General features: G+C 52.5%; 1 protein-coding gene across 2 annotated transcripts; it reads right to left on the bottom strand.

Moving 5' to 3' along the window:
• Positions 1 to 389: 389 nt before the first annotated feature.
• On the bottom strand, positions 390 to 16259 carry CLPTM1L (CLPTM1 like). Of its 2 annotated transcripts, none has more exons than XM_036020292.1 (17): positions 15827 to 16259; positions 15175 to 15275; positions 14460 to 14649; positions 12978 to 13126; positions 11787 to 11865; positions 9587 to 9704; positions 9155 to 9249; positions 8277 to 8361; positions 6942 to 7045; positions 5861 to 5926; positions 4781 to 4831; positions 3686 to 3768; positions 2949 to 2983; positions 2257 to 2312; positions 2130 to 2174; positions 1569 to 1684; positions 390 to 998 (listed from the first exon to the last, which is right to left on the bottom strand). In XM_036020292.1, the coding sequence occupies exons 1-17, from the start codon at positions 15989 to 15991 to the stop codon at positions 914 to 916; spliced, it is 1623 nt and encodes a 540-aa protein (XP_035876185.1). In that variant the 5' UTR covers positions 15992 to 16259; the 3' UTR covers positions 390 to 913. The 2 variants fall into 2 exon arrangements, with proteins under 2 accessions (XP_035876185.1, XP_028378625.1); XM_028522824.2 differs by having other exon boundaries at positions 12978 to 13123.
• Between the last annotated feature and the right edge of the window lie 1193 nt (positions 16260 to 17452).

Genomic DNA, 17452 nt, shown 5'->3' with positions numbered 1-17452 from the left:
AAGCAGTGTCCACACTGTGAGCATAGACAGCTGCCCGCTGTGCTCACACGCTGGACACACGCTCCTCAAAAACATCCTCCAGAACAGTTTCACTGAACACGTGATTAACCGCATAACCCCAAAATCTGTGGCTGCTCTCTGGCCTGCCTGTGCTATTTCTTTCCCTACGTTAACCCAGGGGGTGCTTCCCTAATGAAAACACCATGGATCTGGCCAGTCACGACCACGTAATAACTTACTCTTTAGTCTTCAATATCAGACGTGACTAAGAACATTCACGACTCCAAAGCTAGGGAGAAGGTCTTTAAATATGTCCTTTTAACAAACATATAAATAAACCCACGTTGCATGAAGTATCTAAAGGCTTTCCACATTGCAGCAGGCCAAGAAAGTGTTACAGCCAGAGAAATTTATTTTATTTTAAAATAGAAACATACATACATTAAGCTTTAAAATAGTCAAGTTTTAAACAAAAAGGAAAAAAGCCATTTGTTCCCAGAGTCTATACAGCACGGATTTAGAGGCATTTGAAATTTCACGTAAGGAGCACTTACAGACAACGGAGATGGAAACCCGCACCTCCCAGCCTCCACAGTCCGCTGGGTGGGGGGACACCGGTGACGGCGCAGCTGCTGCTGACACTGGACGCTCCTGTGCTGAGTGCCACCAATGGCAAAGGGTGACCACATGCACACAACGTCTCAGTGACTGAGACGGACGTCTTCACGCTGGGGGCATCAGAAGTGAAGCCAGTTCCTCCCAAACACCACTCAAAGGGGCTCAGGAGACGTATGAGAAACGTTCAGAGGTTTTGGCAATGTAGGTGTAACATCCAGGGATCTCCAAAAATACTCAGGCAGCTGACCATCCAAGACGTGCTGAGTGCTGGCCCGCCGATGGCCCAGGCCAGTGCTTAATGTGTGTGGGGTTTCTGCTGGGGCCGCTCCTCGTAGGACTCCCCGAACTCGTTCACTCTGCTCCTGTCCACAGGGTACAGCCTGCAACGACACGACAGATGCTCTTCTGCTTCTGAAGGGAGGACACACATGTCCTCAAGTCCCAATGATTAATAATCAAATCGTCAGACGTTTACCGCATGAGAGGAATTTTGGGGTTCACCTTGTGACCTCCTGTTCATGTTTTTAAATGATTAGGCCAGAGCTCCGAGCTTGAGGTTGATCAGAGGACAGGGACAACTGTGCCAGAGCCTAAGGCTGGGCCGGAATGCTGCCCTGCAGGGAAGGCCTGCCCCAGGGGACCAATCCCAGTTCCTAGGAGCAGAGCATGGGGGCTAGGGCAGTGACCTCCTTTATGCTTCACCGAATTCGACTGCAGAGACATGAGCCCCCAGTGGCCGATTCCGTCCTTCAGACAGAACAAGCACTTCTACACCAAGGACAGTCAGAATAATTTCTTCCATGGCTTACCATCAGCAACTGGAATGCTAGCTTGGGGAACACAAAAGACCACTGCAAATGGCTATCTGTTCCCACAGGATGACCAGGTGAACATCAGCAGGAACTGTGCGATTCCACCCGGGCAGTGTGCCTCGGGGGCGCCGTACTCACCATCGCTGGTATAGGTAGACAAGGAACACCACGTCGTCCCTGAAGCAGGCCAGGCGATGGGAGGTGGGCATGGTGATGATGAAGGCGAAGACGTCATCAATGAAGGTGTTGAACGCCTGTGGGTCGGGTGGGAGAGGGGCAGGGTGAGGAGCGGGCCGTCGGGGCTCACCTGGAGATCCCCTACCAACTGCCTGGACCCTGTTCACTCATAACCTGCATCAGCAAATCACTTCACAGCAGACACACCATGGGTAACAGAGGTGCTTGCTGTGATGATAAAAACAGAAAATGAGCAGGTGGAGGCTCTGGACTGACCACAACACACCCAGAGAGCTCCCAGGACAGAACAACCTGTGGGACAACAAGCTCCACCCACTGGGTCAGGGGTATCTGATTTTGATACATGTTGTCAAGTAACATGGCTTTTAGCTCAAGAAAACCTCCTGTTGCTATGAGAACCAGAGCTGCTGTCCTTTAAAGTCACTGCTGTGCCTCTCATGTTTAAAGCAGATACCTCAACACTGTGACAGGAATGTGGCCCTGAATGTGTGAAGCTCTCACCTTGTATGTGAAGGCCTTCCAGGGCAGGTGTGCCACCGACTTCATCTGGGGACAAGGAGACACGTGAAGGTCAGGGGTAGGTCACACAGAGCACACGCATGACTGTTCAGCTGGGGCTGTGTCTTACCTTGTAGTTCACAAAGAGCTGGGGGAGCATGAAGAGGAAGCCAAAGGCGTACACCCCTGGGGAGACAAGACATGGCTGGAGAGCGTGCATGAGCTCTGACACCCTGACAGCCCCGGACCTGGGCTTTACACGCCGTGGTTTTCTGGCTGGCAGAGTGACTTCAGAGAGCAACATCCTCTTCCTCAATCACTATAAGACTCGCCCGCAGGGGGTGGAGTGCTGGGGTTGTGAGGACAGGGTCCCCACTCCACACAGTCCCCTTTGGTGGCTGCAGCCAGGTTCGAGAACCATACCAGTGAACACAGCATTCCATGAGCCCACCTGGTCTGCCTGTGCCCTTAGCTGCCCACTGAGACATGGTGCTGTGGTCAGGGCCAGCCCAGGGCTGGCAGGCCCCATGTGGAGCTCCACACTCACGGGCTGCTGCTTTAGTATGCCCGAAGGAATCGGATGTAAGCACAGTGCTATTCACTGATGGCACAGAATGTTTTCATGCAAAGAAAACAGACTGCTCAGGGCTCTAGTCCCAGGAAGCCCATGTGGGACCCTCCCAGGCAAACCAGGCGTCCTGGGGCCCAGCCCAGTGCACAGGGTAGGGCAGAGGGCCTGACAGGGTAACCCCATGTCACTGGAGCTCTGAGAAGGTACTTACTATAAATGCTGTTACCAGAAGAGAAAAGCACACGACTCACCATTGACGAAACTGTTGATTAACCAGGAATACCAGCTAAAAAGGAAGACAGCTGTCACTGTGCAAGGCCTGACTCTGTTATCAGTGTCTGTTAAACCACGACTCTTTTGCGGGAGCCCTCTGCCAACATCCAACTCTCCCAGAAGCCCCAGAGGTCTGGCGTCTGCACACTGTAGGCCTGGGGCCCCGGTCAGATCCCAGATGCTGCGGCGCACGGTGAGGGTGGACCAACATGCCAAATGCTTCCTGGGAGCCCGGGCTTGCTGCAGGGTGGGAGACTCTGCACTGACGCTGTCCTTCAGAACCGCCAGTCAGATGGAAAAACCCTAACTCTCAGGGCCGAGTCCTTGCCCCAGCCCTTCCCCAGGCCCCTGCCGCCCCGAATACAGCAGCCACCCACTATACCAGATTTTCCCTTGTCAAATGCATCCGACTTCACCCCAGACAACAGTGCTGTGGGTGCTGACCTCACTATGCGCCTGCTGATCCAAAAAAAGGGGGCAAGGGGACACCCCACGCTCCAGCTATGTCTCTAATTCTGAAGCTACTCCCAAAAGCATTCCTGACCCCTGCTCTCCACACTGAGGAGACAGAGCCAAAGAACTGACTTGGTGGTGGCAGCGCAGTGGTGGGCAGACACAGACAGAGGCTGAAGGGGCATGGTCTGCATGGCTGTCAGTAATGAACCGGGCTCTCCAGGTGACAGCATGGCAGGGGGAGTCCTGGTGATGCCCGTACCTCTTATACTTGATGTTCAGCAGTGAGTAGACAGCACCCCCGATGCACAGAGGGTACAGCAGGTAGGACAGGTACTTCATGGCCTGCAGGGAGCAGAGTACTTCCTGTTAGAGCCCAGTCCTCAAACCTCTGTTAATGCACTTTGTGCAAGTAACTCACAAAGATGGAAAATAAATATGGCAAGAAACCGCCAACACGGGCAGCTGTGTGATGTGTGTGATGTTGTAACAGAGGACACGTCAGCGTGCATTTATCAAACCCAGAGATATCAAACCCAGTGTGCCTTTATCAGCCCAGCTGATGTGGACTGTGACGTCGATAAAAACGTTGGCTTACCCAAAACAAACCAGCCTACAAGAGATCAGTGAACAAATGTGAACAAAAATCTGAAGTCTCTTAGGATTGCATCAAGGCTACTGCCCAAGTCAACAGAGCTGTATCCTTGCATTTATTCTCTTTGGACTTTATCGTAGCCCCAATAAAATCGAAGTGCAGGCTGATGCTCATCAGCCAATAAATACACCCACCCCTGCACAGGACATGCTGTGTGGCCGCCCTGCAAACTCCTGCTCCATGGCAGCCTCAGCACACGGGCCTCCCCACAGGGTCGCCCAGGTCTGAGCGACAGGGAGCTCGCAGCAACCATGGCAAACCCCTGGGGGACAAATGTGCTCATGAAAAATAGAGATGTCCTGCCCGGCTGGCGTAGCTCAGTGGATTGAGCACGGGCTGCGAACCAAAGTGTTGCAGGTTCAATTCCCAGTCAGGGTACATGCCTGGGTTGCAGGCCATCACCCCCAGCAACTGCACATTGATGTGTGTGTCTCTCTCTCTGTCTCCCTCCCTTCCCTCTCTAAAAATAAATAAATAAAATATTTAAAAAAAATAGAGATGTCCTGGGAGACATGGGCATGGGGACACCTTCAGGGACCCAGAAACAGGGAGAAACCTCCTGGCCCCACTTTTCCAAGTCGGAAAACCACTTGGGATCACAGCCATCCCTCCAAGGAGATGGCCTTCCCATGGTAAACGTCAGGGTAAGACGCTCACTTGTTTGCCAGACATGCGTGCTCCACCAGCTCCCCTGCTCCTCACCTGAGTGTCGTACTCCTCGGTTTTCCGCTCAGACTCACTGTAGGTGCCAAACTGTTGTAAAATCCAACATAGTCATGTTAACTAAGTGACCTCAGGCAGTGTCAGAGCACGGCTTCGCTAGGAATGAAGGAGTGACAGGGCTGTGCGCTAACCGGCAGACGCCCAGCCCGCCCACACAGTGTGAGGCTCAACCCCTGTCAAGGCTATGGACACCATGGTCACAAATCTCCCTCCACCTGGAGGACCAGCGGGCAGCATTTCTGCTCCACTCTGGCCTGGACCCTGAACTACATCGTGTGTCCGTGTGGCAAAAACAGCCCTGCCCACTGTGTCTCACTCACTGGGCTGCTTCCTATTCCTACCCCTGGTGGTTTTTTCAGTGAAGGCACTTGCTTTATACAGATACACTGTAACACTGCTCTTAGGTCAGTGAACGTGGGTCCACCGGTCTCGTTTAGAAAACAAACTGCATCCTATCTGCCAAGTTTCCTCGTGTGTCCTACACGAGTTTCCTACATCGTGTGTCCTTAGGATCTGGACATGGGAGGGTCATAAACCCCTCAAACGAGATCCATCACAGAGGACAGTGAGCTTCTTACCTGTAAAACTCAAACGCCACTCAACCCCCAGCTCTGATCTGTGCGGGAAGCTCCTGAACACCCAGTAGCTGGGACAAGCCCCAGGCTGTGGCTATTTGGGAAGCAATCCTGAACTGCCTGTGGGAGCGTGGGAGCTGTCAGACCAGCATCCCATCTCGGTGTGGAGGTGGCTTGCCTTTCAGTGCTGACACTGCTAGGTCTGTGATGGGGGCGTCCCTGTGTGGACCCAGAATTAGCGGTGATAAAGAAGCCAACGTTAGCCCCGCCCAGGGAGTTGCTCCATGTGTCATGAGTGCAGTCATGTCATCAGAGGCCAGCTACCCGCTCGCAGGGCCCACGCCTCATCGGTGCAGCTGTGACACGCAGTGACACACACACCGGTGCACTGTGTGTGCGAGTGACGGGTGGTATAAAGGAAAGCAGACGGGGTCAGCCGAGAGGGAGGAACACAGCCCACAGAGAGCATAGCAGAAAGACTCACCTGAAATTTGGGCCTGAGGCCTCTCCAAACAACGATCATTTTCAGAGCCTTTTTCACTTTCCACAGCTGAGGAGAAATAAGAAACCAACAATTCTAAGAGTAAGGAGATGCCAAAATTTCCCACTCAAATGACAGATGTGATAAGCTGCGGCCTTTTCCCTGTGGACCAGGCACCTGCCTGCTTGGGCCCCACTGCCTCCAGCCCCGTTCTGCCTGCTGGGTTAGCTCACTGGCACAGGCCGGGGGACCTGGCCCATGGCCTCCATGCCAGCCCAGGAGCTATCATCCATGTGGATGCCGCATCTGCCTCTTGGCACCAATAAACTGGCCCTTGGCCTGGCTGTCCTCCTCTGGGCTAAGTCCTGTACCCAGCTCACATGCACTCAGCTGGCTCATCCTACCCTGCCTGCCTCTAAATTCACCCGGGCACCTTCTTTCCAGCACTGGACGGCCCAGCCTCTGTCCAAGCCCTGCTATTTCTGGGTCTCTCCAGGACCCACGCCTCACTTGCCGCCTTGAGATAAGGACATCACTGCCTTAGAAAGCAGTCTCCACACTGTGGCTGTGGCTCCAGAAAGGTCTTTGGGTGGCCATCTTCCTCCATGAGCATAAACAGCACAGTCCCTCACCTGACAACCACGTGCAAGGAGGGCTGGGACTTGTACAGCAAGGATGTGCAGGCCACCACCTCCCTCCATTGTTCCTGCGCACCAACCCCACAGGGCTCCCTTTCCTAGGCCCCACACAATAGGGTCACCCCAGGGCACCAAGCTTCTGGAGGCCATGCCGCATACTTCTGCTTCCAGTGGACCCAGCACAGCATGAGCCACAAGGAAGTGTAAACGTCAGAATACACTCTGCAATAGATCTGATGAGTTAGGGCCTTTTGGCAGTGAGAACTGTAGGGCCACCACCCAAAGGCACCTTCTGATTCTCACTTTCGTCAATGACCCACAGCAGTTGTGCCCTTGCCTGATTGGGGGTGGCCACATGTCAATCTTTGGCAGTTATGCAGGTTCTGACTGCACTGAGCACTTGGGCCCAAGGACCACGGCATGTGGCAACTCAGACGACAGCTCACCTCAATAGCAGCTCCGACGCCCGCCGGGACCAGCACCAGCAGGCTTGTCTGCTCGTCCAGCAGGAACAGGAAGATGACCACAGTGCTGAAGCAGCGCCAGAGCACTGGGGACAGAGGGGAGTGCTGAGGGGGCCATCACCCCACTCACTTGCACTTGTGCAGCCCCGCCACTCCCCCGCCCGGCTCACACACACCTGCTTTCATATAAGCTCCCACATGTACCATCTCCACCTGGTTTACACAACCCTGCCCAGCTCATTCACATTTGCACAAGTAAAACCCACACGCTTACCCCTGCGCTGCTCACACACACCTGCAATATGTATAGCCCCCACACTCACCCGGCCATACTTATACACACCTGTATGTACACAGCCCACACACACCACTTCCATGTGCCTGCGCATACAAACTCCTGCCTCCACTCCACACACACGGATGGGCCTACAATATTGCCCCCTTCATCCATTAACAGTGAACAATGGACTACATGCACTAAGGAAAGTGGTTTAAAATGATTAGAAAAGGCCCCAAAACCTAGCAGAAGGCAACCTCAGTCATGTAGGAATGTTTAAGTTACACTTGCAAACACATAAACACACAGCAAACACACTGAAATAAGGGGTTCTTGTCTGGAATTGCAATGACTTGCTAGTCAAGTTGCCTTCCTGTTTTTGTAACAGTTCCGTGATAAACACATCTTTTAGACACTGTACCCCTCCCCCTCCTTTAAGTTGTACTTTAGAAACACTTGAGCTGACCAAAATTGACCTGCTGCCTCAAGTGCTTTTCTGGGCAGCGGCAGAGCTAGCTCTGCGTGGTGCTTGCCAGGAGCACAGGCCCAGGGGGAAGACACCCACTGCCTTCCATGCGCACAGCTTCGGGGACCCCCCTCCTTCCCCTGGAAAGGCTGGGAGGGCGCAGGGGGACTCAGCAGTGGAGGAGGATCCACTCTGAGGAAACCAGAGGGCAGGAAAAAACCCAAGACACGAATGACATGGGCAGTGGGTGCGGGGTGCACCCAAGCATCCCAGACCATCCGTGGGGGCGTGTCATTCCCATGGCGGGAGACTCTTGCCTGGCTAACTGACACAGGTGGGCACTAAGAACCAGCATCACGTCATCGCTGAGACGATGCCTGGCCACATGGCCTCTGTGGTCCTCTGTCCTCTATGGACACAGGCTTACACAATACCCACCAAAACCATGCAGACAATCGTTAACTTTAGGTTTCAAAACTTAAAGTTCATAACTTAGGTTATGAACTTTATAACCCATCTTTATTGACTGCAGAATACACTTTAGGAAAGGGGCAGAAATCCCAAGGGCATCTACCTGCTTTGGTGGACATCCCAATCATGTTCTTCTTTTTCTTCCAGAAACTGATGTCATTTTTAAATGCCAGGAAATCAAACAGAAGCTGAAAAGGGAGGGGACAGCAGTGTGCATCTGTCTCCCGTGTGAGTCTGCAGGTGGGCACAGGATGCAGAAGGTGGAGCCCAAGTGTCTCATTGGTCACTACAACCGGCGTCTCTGCCCGTAGTGGCAGGGAGGCTGCAGGACACCTGGATGACCCCTTCCCCTCTCACGGCAACAGCACGTGGCATGTCCGCCTGAGAAGTGCACAGACTCACTCTGACGTGACTTTGGATAAAAATGGCTGTTTTCCAGGCTAGTTTTGGAAGGCGCTAGCTGGACTGGTGGCTGAGTCCCAGGCACTCAGAGCTGGCTGCAGCTGGGTTCCCCTGGCCTGTGTTTTCTGACCTCCCCGCTGGACCAGAGTCCAGCACAGCCACCACGAGGTGACGGCTTCCCCCCACCAGCCTGGAGAACCCATCCTCAAATGGGGGCCCCACCCAGAGGACCAGTGCTTATTGCTCTGATCACCACACTAGGATTTATACAATGAAATACTTATTTTCACAGTTGTAATTCATCTCAGTGATTTTGGAATTCTTTTCAAAACAGTCTCCAAAATCAGCCAAGTCCCAAGTCCTTAAGGTGGCCAGCACCCCAAAGTCTAGACACCCTCTTCTGAACTGGGAAAAAGGCCCTAGCATGCTGGCCTGCAGAGTCTCAGGTGTGTTTGGGACCAAAGGACTGCCAGGTGGGACACCACCACACCAAACCCCCCAGCTAAGGAGGGGTGGCACCCTCAGAGCTGCCCACGCCTGCCACTGTCATCACCGACAAGGACTCAATGACCCACTCACGTGAAATGCTGCGACGAAGAAGGTCAATGCTAAAATGTACAAGTTGGTGTCAACAAAAATTCCTTTCACTTCATCAGCATCTTTCTCTGAAAACCCTGAAAAGCAGGAAAAAAAAAGCAACACAGGCAACGTCAACCTTAACATTACAAAGGGTTCTGAAGGTTTTTGGCAGTGAGAGTTCATCTGAGCAAAACTGTGGCATTTCAAATATTGTGTTCTGAATAAAGTAAATTTACAGGAAATCAGCAAGGACTTTTTAAAGACAGGAACTAGAAACACGATACTAGCCACCCTCTTATTAAAATTACATGAAAGAACCTGAACCACAAGGTTCAAAGGCTCAGGAGTTTGTGTACACTGTCTGGACTTGCACCTGTAGTACACACGATACTAGCGAGTTGCACAGGTGTGGAGTGGCATGTGTGGCCTCACCAAACTGCTGCAGGGAGTACACGGCGTCCTGCATGTGGATCCAGAAGCGGAGCTTTCCTAGCGAGATCTTGTCGTAGGACACAGTGAGGGGCAGCTCAGTGGTGGAGCGGTTGATGACCTAACAGAGGGACAGCATGGTCAGAACCTGCCAGCCAGGATGAAACCAGCTGCTGGCCTGCATCAGCATCCTGCCTTGGTCGGACCCCTGCGCACCCTGGGCTGCACCCCACACACGGGAAACTGCACTTCTTTCTCTAAGTTCCACACCCACTACAGCCTGGCACAGCAGAAGCCGAGGCTTCAGACCCAGGACCGTGTGGCTGGAGACTAGATATTCCTACATCCTGGGCGTTATGGTCATGCCCGAGGAGAACTTCCCTCCCTGCCTCCTCTGGGGCTCCAGCACCCACGTGCTATCCTCTCAGAACTGGGCAGGGCTCCTCCTCCACGCAATGTACACAGCTCTTCCAGAGGGAACCCTGAACATCTCTGGTGACCACATCCCCTCTGCTCATCCTTCTCAGCATGAGTGGCACTCCCACCACATGTTAGGGACTAAAGACATGTGTGCCACTGAGCCAAACATGAACCCCTCTCCTGGAAGGCTACAGACCAAGTGGCTCTGCCCACACCCACAGGCTGAGTGCCCTGGAGTGCAGGGCAGCAACAGTCATTCCGTCTGCGGCAGGGGAAGCTCCAGGAAGAGGCAGTATTCAGGCTGGGCTCATGAGGATGCACACAACTGGGGGTGGAGACTGCCTCGGGAAGGAAAGCACAGACCCACAGTTCAGCAGCACATGTGACACAGTGGTCAGGTCCCAGGCAGGAGGCACCCCTGAGCACATGGGGCAGTGACACCATGTCCCTGAGGGTCCTGGGCATACCGACCAGTGTCACATTTCATGCTCACTATGATCCCTCGCAGTGAGCACTGCTGACACTGTGAGCCCAGCAACCAGACACTGGACCCGCCATGCAGTGCACCAGCCTCAGGCCAGGCAGACAGCAGGACAGGCCCACCCCACAAGGGAGCCTCTGTCTAGGCCCCCATGGTGGTGAGGCCCCTATCACTCTAGTGAGCTTGGTTGTTCTTCAAATACGGCACTGAAAAGTGACTCCAAGTGAGACAAACCATCAGTGACAGAAGGTGACCTGGGAAAAAGCTCGCTGCCTGTACACACATCTGTTTCTGTGAATAATGGCACTCTTGAACACTAGGCCTTTTACCAACCCTTGTGGCAACCAGAGTAACACAGTTGCTCCAGTGGCCCAGCCACAGAATTGTCTCTCCGAGCTGCTTCCCAAGTGTTTACCCAGGGTGACCATGGCAGCCGCCGGGGCTACAAAGCACCGTCTGGGGTGGCTCTGCCAAAACTAGCACGGCTGAGGTCTGCATACAGAACCACCACACAATGCCAAGAAGGGACCGTGAGTACCCACCCCAGCATGCAGGCCACACAGGACTACACTTGTTCTCTGGGAGCAGTAGCAAAGCACAGTTCATCCAGCTCTGCTCAGAGGTGACCGCAAGCTGAGGTCACCTTTGACCTGAAAAAAGCCCCCGGTCAAACACAAACCACAGTGATTTGCCTCCACAGGAGTGGGACCTTTAAATGTCTACAAAGTGTTCAGCATAGCACCTGGCATACAGTCAATTAAATGGTAACCGTTGTTCTTGTTGTTACTGACCAAAGGCTGGCCATAGTTTGTTTACCCTCCAATCTACCCTGGGAGAGCAGGTGCTGCAGCTGTCCTGGGATGTCAGAGGCACCGGAGCTCCTGTCCACTTGCACAACTCCGCCCCGGCCCTTGGGCTGCCTGGGGAGCATGGGCTCCGGGTGGTGGTGACATGTAGGGCCAGCCCTAGAGGAAGAGTTTGCTCAGGACACTTTCTGAATTAGTGAGCACCTTCATGGCAGAAACTCAAGGTTCAGTGCAACGACATTCCCAAGCTGCTTCAGGAGACAGACAGCCCTTCCACGAGCTCTGTGTGCCTCTATTTAATGAAGGACCTTTTGAGCCCTTCCCAGCAAAGGTGCAGGAGCCTGAGGATGAAGGGGGTTTGGAAGGACCCCACTGCTGGCCAGCAGCAAACCCAGAGCACACCCATGCCACATGAGAAACACATGAGCCATCACTGCAGGCCCGAGGAGGCAGCCACACTCCAGGCTGCCCAAGTAGAGAGGGGAGAGATGCTTACCATGAGGTCCTTCACCCGATTGCTGAGCTGGTCAATGAACAGGATGGGGAGGTAGTGCACGGTCTTCCCGAGTTGGAGCCTGGGGATGAGGCACAATTTTCAAAGTCACTCTGAAGTTTTGTCACCTTAGATGAACTGAATGCAGCCCCAGACACCTGAGAAATCCCACCCAGCACTTCAGATACTTCTCATCACGACAGTCCCAGGATATACCTACCCAAGGGAAGCAGAGGGGTCTCATGAGCTATGCTCGTCCCTGCCACAGGAGACACTAGGAGGAGGTGGGTAAACAAATAGGGACCAGGCCACACCGTGGAACATCACCCAGCAAGGTGCCCATCTGTGCACTAACACGAGAGGTCCAATGGGGCAATAAGACAAAAATAAAAGCCCATCTGCTTTTCATGCCTGGTGGGAGGGATGGGGGGCCAACAGGAGTAGGGGGCTCTTTACTGAGTGACACTTTCTATACTTTTCACATTTTTAACTAGAAATGTATTAAAAATGAGATTTAAATTTATAGAAGGAAAACCCTTCCTGACAATACCACAGGAACCACTGAGAGCAAAGAAGAACAATTATTGTCACCACTCATTATTACTACCTGACAATAGGTCCTAACCTAACAGTGGGCTCCCCAAAGCCTGGAGACGAAGACTAATCTAAGCTGGCCAATCCATGTTAATAGTTATAGCTTAGTTAACAATGGTGACAGCGACATGATATAAAGTTAACTTTAAATACATGCAATTTAGTCACGTTAAAACCGGCCACAGCATTCCCTAACAAAGGTAGTCAGGATGCAAAAAGGACCAAATTCAAGCGACATGGTCTCATCAATGCTCCTACTCCCTGCAAGGGAAGCCTCTGCCGGGAACAAATGGCAAGATGACTCCCTTCCAGTTTCATTCATTCTGGTGCTCTGGTGGCAATCTCGGTCAGCAAGACCGCCCAGAGAAAAGGGACAGAGTTTGAGGGGGCACCTCAGGCCCCTCTGGGCCTCCTGTTCCAGGGATGCTCAAAGATGCAGGTGTGACTAAGCCACTTTTGGGTTCTGGTGGGCCACCATCCTCAGGGGCTTCCTCCACTCCCACAACACTGGGGTCACGCCCTCTGCTGTCAGATCAGGGCAAAAGGGTGATGCTCAAAGCCAGGCAAGTGAGTGCATCCTGGCCAGACAAACGCACTTACATCTTCATGTATCGATGCACATCGGCAGGCAGGGAGGACCCATCGAAGACAAAGTCGTCCACCATCACATTTAGTGTCAGTCTTGATCTCCAGTGAGAAATAGGCTCATCCAGGGCACTCACTGGCTTCTTCTCAGCTTCGATCTTCTGCTAAATGGAAAGGAATGACTTAGCAGGAAAAGGGGCCAATGCTGGGTGGGAAACTGGACTGAAAATGGGTGAGGTAGCAGAGTGGGCAGCACCTTCACCTGGGAACAGCCCACATGCCAAGAACACACAACCGGAAAGCAGAGACTGGCACAGCTCTGGGGGCCACAACTGCTAGTTCCCCAGACTCTTACATCCCTCACTGCCTTCTCTCCACAGAAGCAACATGTGACCTTGGATCTCAGACTCCTGTTTGGGGCCTTCCACCCAAGCAGCCCTACTTCGCAGGGATCCTGAGGGGGAGTCCCCCAAGATAATTCCAAGGGTGGGTGGGCTGGAGCAAATGGCCCTGTGTGTACAATGGGGCTGGAAAGAACATTGCTTCTCACCAGGGATGCCAGGTTGTCTGGAAGGAGCTGTCAATGATTAGACATCCATTCCAATTGACCAGATTCAGAAAGAAACTGATTGGCAGGAAAATCTTTACTTCAGATCTAACTAGTAAATTCCAGAAAACAGTGTCATTTCATTTCTCTCCCAAATAATATTAACAGCTAACATTTGGCATTTGTTTGTTCCAAAGACCCCTCCACACTCTTCACACCTACAGCCTCCCTGATTCCCCAAGAAGGCCCCATGAAGCAGGGCCATACTGTCCCCAAGGAAAGGGAGGTGAGGGGGCCTTCCCAAGGACACAGAAGAGGGAGTGCAAACTGGAAGGGGTCAGGGCAGGCTGGCAGGGTTTCCGAAACCTGCCCCGAACCTCGGATAGCTCTGTCCCTGTGACGGAGGCAGCATCACAGAAACTTCCTGAAAAGCTGCCGTCCTTCTTGTTTGTAAACGATCTCATCTTCCATTCAACACAGCCCAAACACCAGAATTCCTTTATCCAAGGCTCTGTTAATGGAATCATTAACAAAGTGTTTCTTGGCACACAGTTTTCTGCAGATATATACAACATAATCTGTACATACGCCTTTTTAATAATTTTGAATTATACTTAGAATAAACATTGATGAGCTGTGCATCCTACACAGGGCAGCGGGTCTCCCAACTCTAAGCAATGACTGCAGCTGAGCTACAAAGAAAGGGCCACCCTGTACTCACACTCCCTGAGAAAAAAATTGGGATTAAAAAAAAGTCAATGGATTAAAGTACACGTCACTGATCAGACATACAATGTATCTCAAACCATGGGAAACCACTGACTGGAAGACAGGCATGTTTGCCAAAAACATCACAGAGCTTTACTTTGCCGTGTAGGGACACAGAGGTGTGAATTCCCTGTGGGAGAATGTAGGCTCTGTTTGACCAATAATCTGATGGAGACTCTCACCTGTGCATCAGATTCACCAGTGAGCAGGTTGATCTCTTCCGGCTTGGGGACCATGTAGGTAGTCAGAGGGCTCACCAGATGCACCTCCTTCCCATCATGCCATGGGAGAATGCCAGCATGATGAAGGAAGATATATGCATACAGCGTCCCGTTATTTCTTGTTTTCTTTGGTACAGAAACATTAACTGTCCTAAAACAAGACAAATTACAATTTCAAACATGTACATATACATTCTGTGTATATACACACAACAGAGACTACTCAAATATCTTTATAAATTACACTGTTTCATACCAACTAATTTTAGTTTCTAAGTATGAAAAATGAAACCCACCTGTCTGTGACTGAGAGTCTAGGTACAGAGGTTTATGGAACAATCTCTAGAAGCTTGGGCAGCTATGCCTGAAAGCTGAAAAGCCTCCATTTCCTGGTGCTCAGAAAGACCAGCCACTTGCCTAGGTCACAGGCAAGAAAGAGTGCTCATCCCCTGCACGCTGCACTGCCTCTGCAGCTCTCTGCTGGGGCAGGCTGGCTGGAGGACGTTCATTCCAGCACACGTTCCCATCACTCTTATCTGACACCTCCAGGCAGTGTAGAGGAAAAGGTAGACTCTTGATAAGCACTCATTTTTCAAGTTACACTTGCTGAAATCTTAGTCACTAGAGCCAGAGTTAATGTTAACCCTATCACTGGCACTTTGTCCCATAACCACACCTTTCAAATTTGGACTCCACGTCAAAGTCTTCCACGTTCAATACAAGATCCACGTTGTTCTCAGCACCAAGGTTGGACCGTGTGGTGGTATATACACTCAGCTGAAAACGATGTCAAGAAAATTAACTTGGCAATGCCCCTGTCGCAAAACACATAGACACCAGCCAGCTACACTGAAGACGAGCATATCTGGTGCTACAGGATGGGGAAAGGTTTCATTTTAACTTGCAAAGGGACAGAACTGTGAAAAAACGGCTGTATCTGAAGTGCTGCAAAAAAAAAACCCAACTTGCAAACAAAACAAAAAACTCAACTTGCTAAAGTGTGTAGCTGACTGGGATCAACAGAGCAGGAGTAAAACTGACTCTGGGTACTTTGTAATGGGGTGACAAAGGGCAATGTCTTGAGCCTGCCTGCAGCCACCACGCAGGCAGGGTCTTTAGCATATGGGCGTAGGGAGGTCAGGGATCAGCTACCAGAGCCCCCAGCCCAGCCACCGCCTGGCTCAGGTGAGAAGAGCCCAAACCCCTGCCAGGCCCTGGGTTTTTCTGATTAAGAGAGCTCCCGACCTCGCCCGATTCTGCCTATCTAAGGTGAGACTAGCCCCCGGCCCCGTTGCGGAGACCCTCCTACCCCCAGCCCGGGAGCTCACCTGCAGCTTGGGCCTCCGCGCCAAGTAGGGCTGGATGCAGTTACCGTCGCCGCGGGCGCACGGGCGGGTGTAGACTATGCCATACATGACCCAGCAGGTGTGCACCACGTACACCACAAACACGCCCACCACCAGGCTGGTGAACGAGCTGCGGCCGCTCCACATGGCGCCGCCGCCCCCGGGGCAGAGCGAGGCGCCCACCAGCTCCGGTCCGTCTCGCTGCCGCGGGCCCCGCGGGCCTCCTGGCCGGCACCCTGCTGGACACTCCGGCCGCCGCCGCTCACCAGAGAGCCGCCGTGCGCCGCCGCCGCCGCCGGAGAACTAACGCGCCGCGCGCCGCTAGCGGCCGGCCGCCCTGCATAGTCTTGCCGCCGCCTCCGTCGTTGCCTACCTGTCGCCGCAGGATTCGCCGGCCTTGTCGGCAGCTTCCGGGTCTTCCACCACCCGCCGGAAGCGGACATGCCGCGCGGCCACTCGGGAAGCGTAGTCTAGCCGCCGCGCGGGCACTCGCACGTGTACACGCTCGCGTTGGAGCGAAGCTATGACGTCATCTTCCCTGCGCCGTTTTTCTGGGGTGTCCCCAGGATCAGGAGGTGCGCGGTCGCAGCTGGGACTGGGATCAGCAGGTTTGGGAAGGCTTCTCGGAGCGAAGGCCCCCTCCAGCCGACCTTCGCGGAGGTTGCTGGCGGACCCTCGCCAGCAGCCCCAGGCCTGGCTGGACCCACAAATGGGTGAAATAATGACTTTTGGGGAACGTGGATGGGGGCAATACAGAAACTCTGTATTATTCTTTAAGCCCTAAATTTGGAAACGTCAAAAAAAAAGTTAAAGAGAAAGAAATAGTAAACAGACTCACAAAAATTAAATACCTGATTACCTGTTAGTTTTGTCAGATAGAACAAGGGTTGCAAGGACTTTGGGGTGCCCAACCTGGGGCCTGCAGGCTGTATGCGGCCCAGGGTGGCTATGAATGTGTCCTAACACAAAATCGTAAAGTTAGAGCATAAGATTTTTTTTGTGAGTACGTGTCACAACGTATTTAATGTATGGCCCAAGGCAACTCTTCCAGTTGGACAAAAGGTTGGACCACCCTGGGTAGTTTTCAATGCTGAGATGGGAGGTGTTTAAACTTGTAGGGTTTTTGTGAGTTTATTTGAGCCAAACTGTTGACAGTTGTCGGAAAGTTTTACAGTTTATTTTATACATTAGAATCAAAGGAGGAGATGTAAGGGCCAGTTACATGAAATCCAGGGTGGTAGATGAGGGCGGCAGTGGAAAGGAAAGCAGGGAAATCTCAGGGATTGTATACAAAGCAAAACGGAGAGACACACACTTGTTTTACATTGGTGGGTACAGGATAATTGTCACCTAGAGATGGTGTGGGGCAACAAGATGACAACGAAGGGCTCTGTGGTCTCCTGCTCTGGTGCAAGATTGTGCCCTGAAGGGTCTGGAAAAGGAGATGACCCTGACATTTCAAAGGTATATTGTCTTAGAGACAGAAAGACCATAGGTTCTGTTAAAGTAAAGATTGACCTTTGTTAAGGAAGCTACCCAATCCCTGCCATGTTTTTTAGTTAGGAATATGTATGTTTGGACCATCATGTGTGTTTACTTTCTGCTGTG

Source organism: Phyllostomus discolor, chromosome 3, assembly GCF_004126475.2.
Source record: "Phyllostomus discolor isolate MPI-MPIP mPhyDis1 chromosome 3, mPhyDis1.pri.v3, whole genome shotgun sequence".
Lineage (NCBI taxonomy): Eukaryota > Metazoa > Chordata > Mammalia > Chiroptera > Phyllostomidae > Phyllostomus > Phyllostomus discolor.
This window is presented reverse-complemented; position numbering and strand designations above follow the sequence as displayed.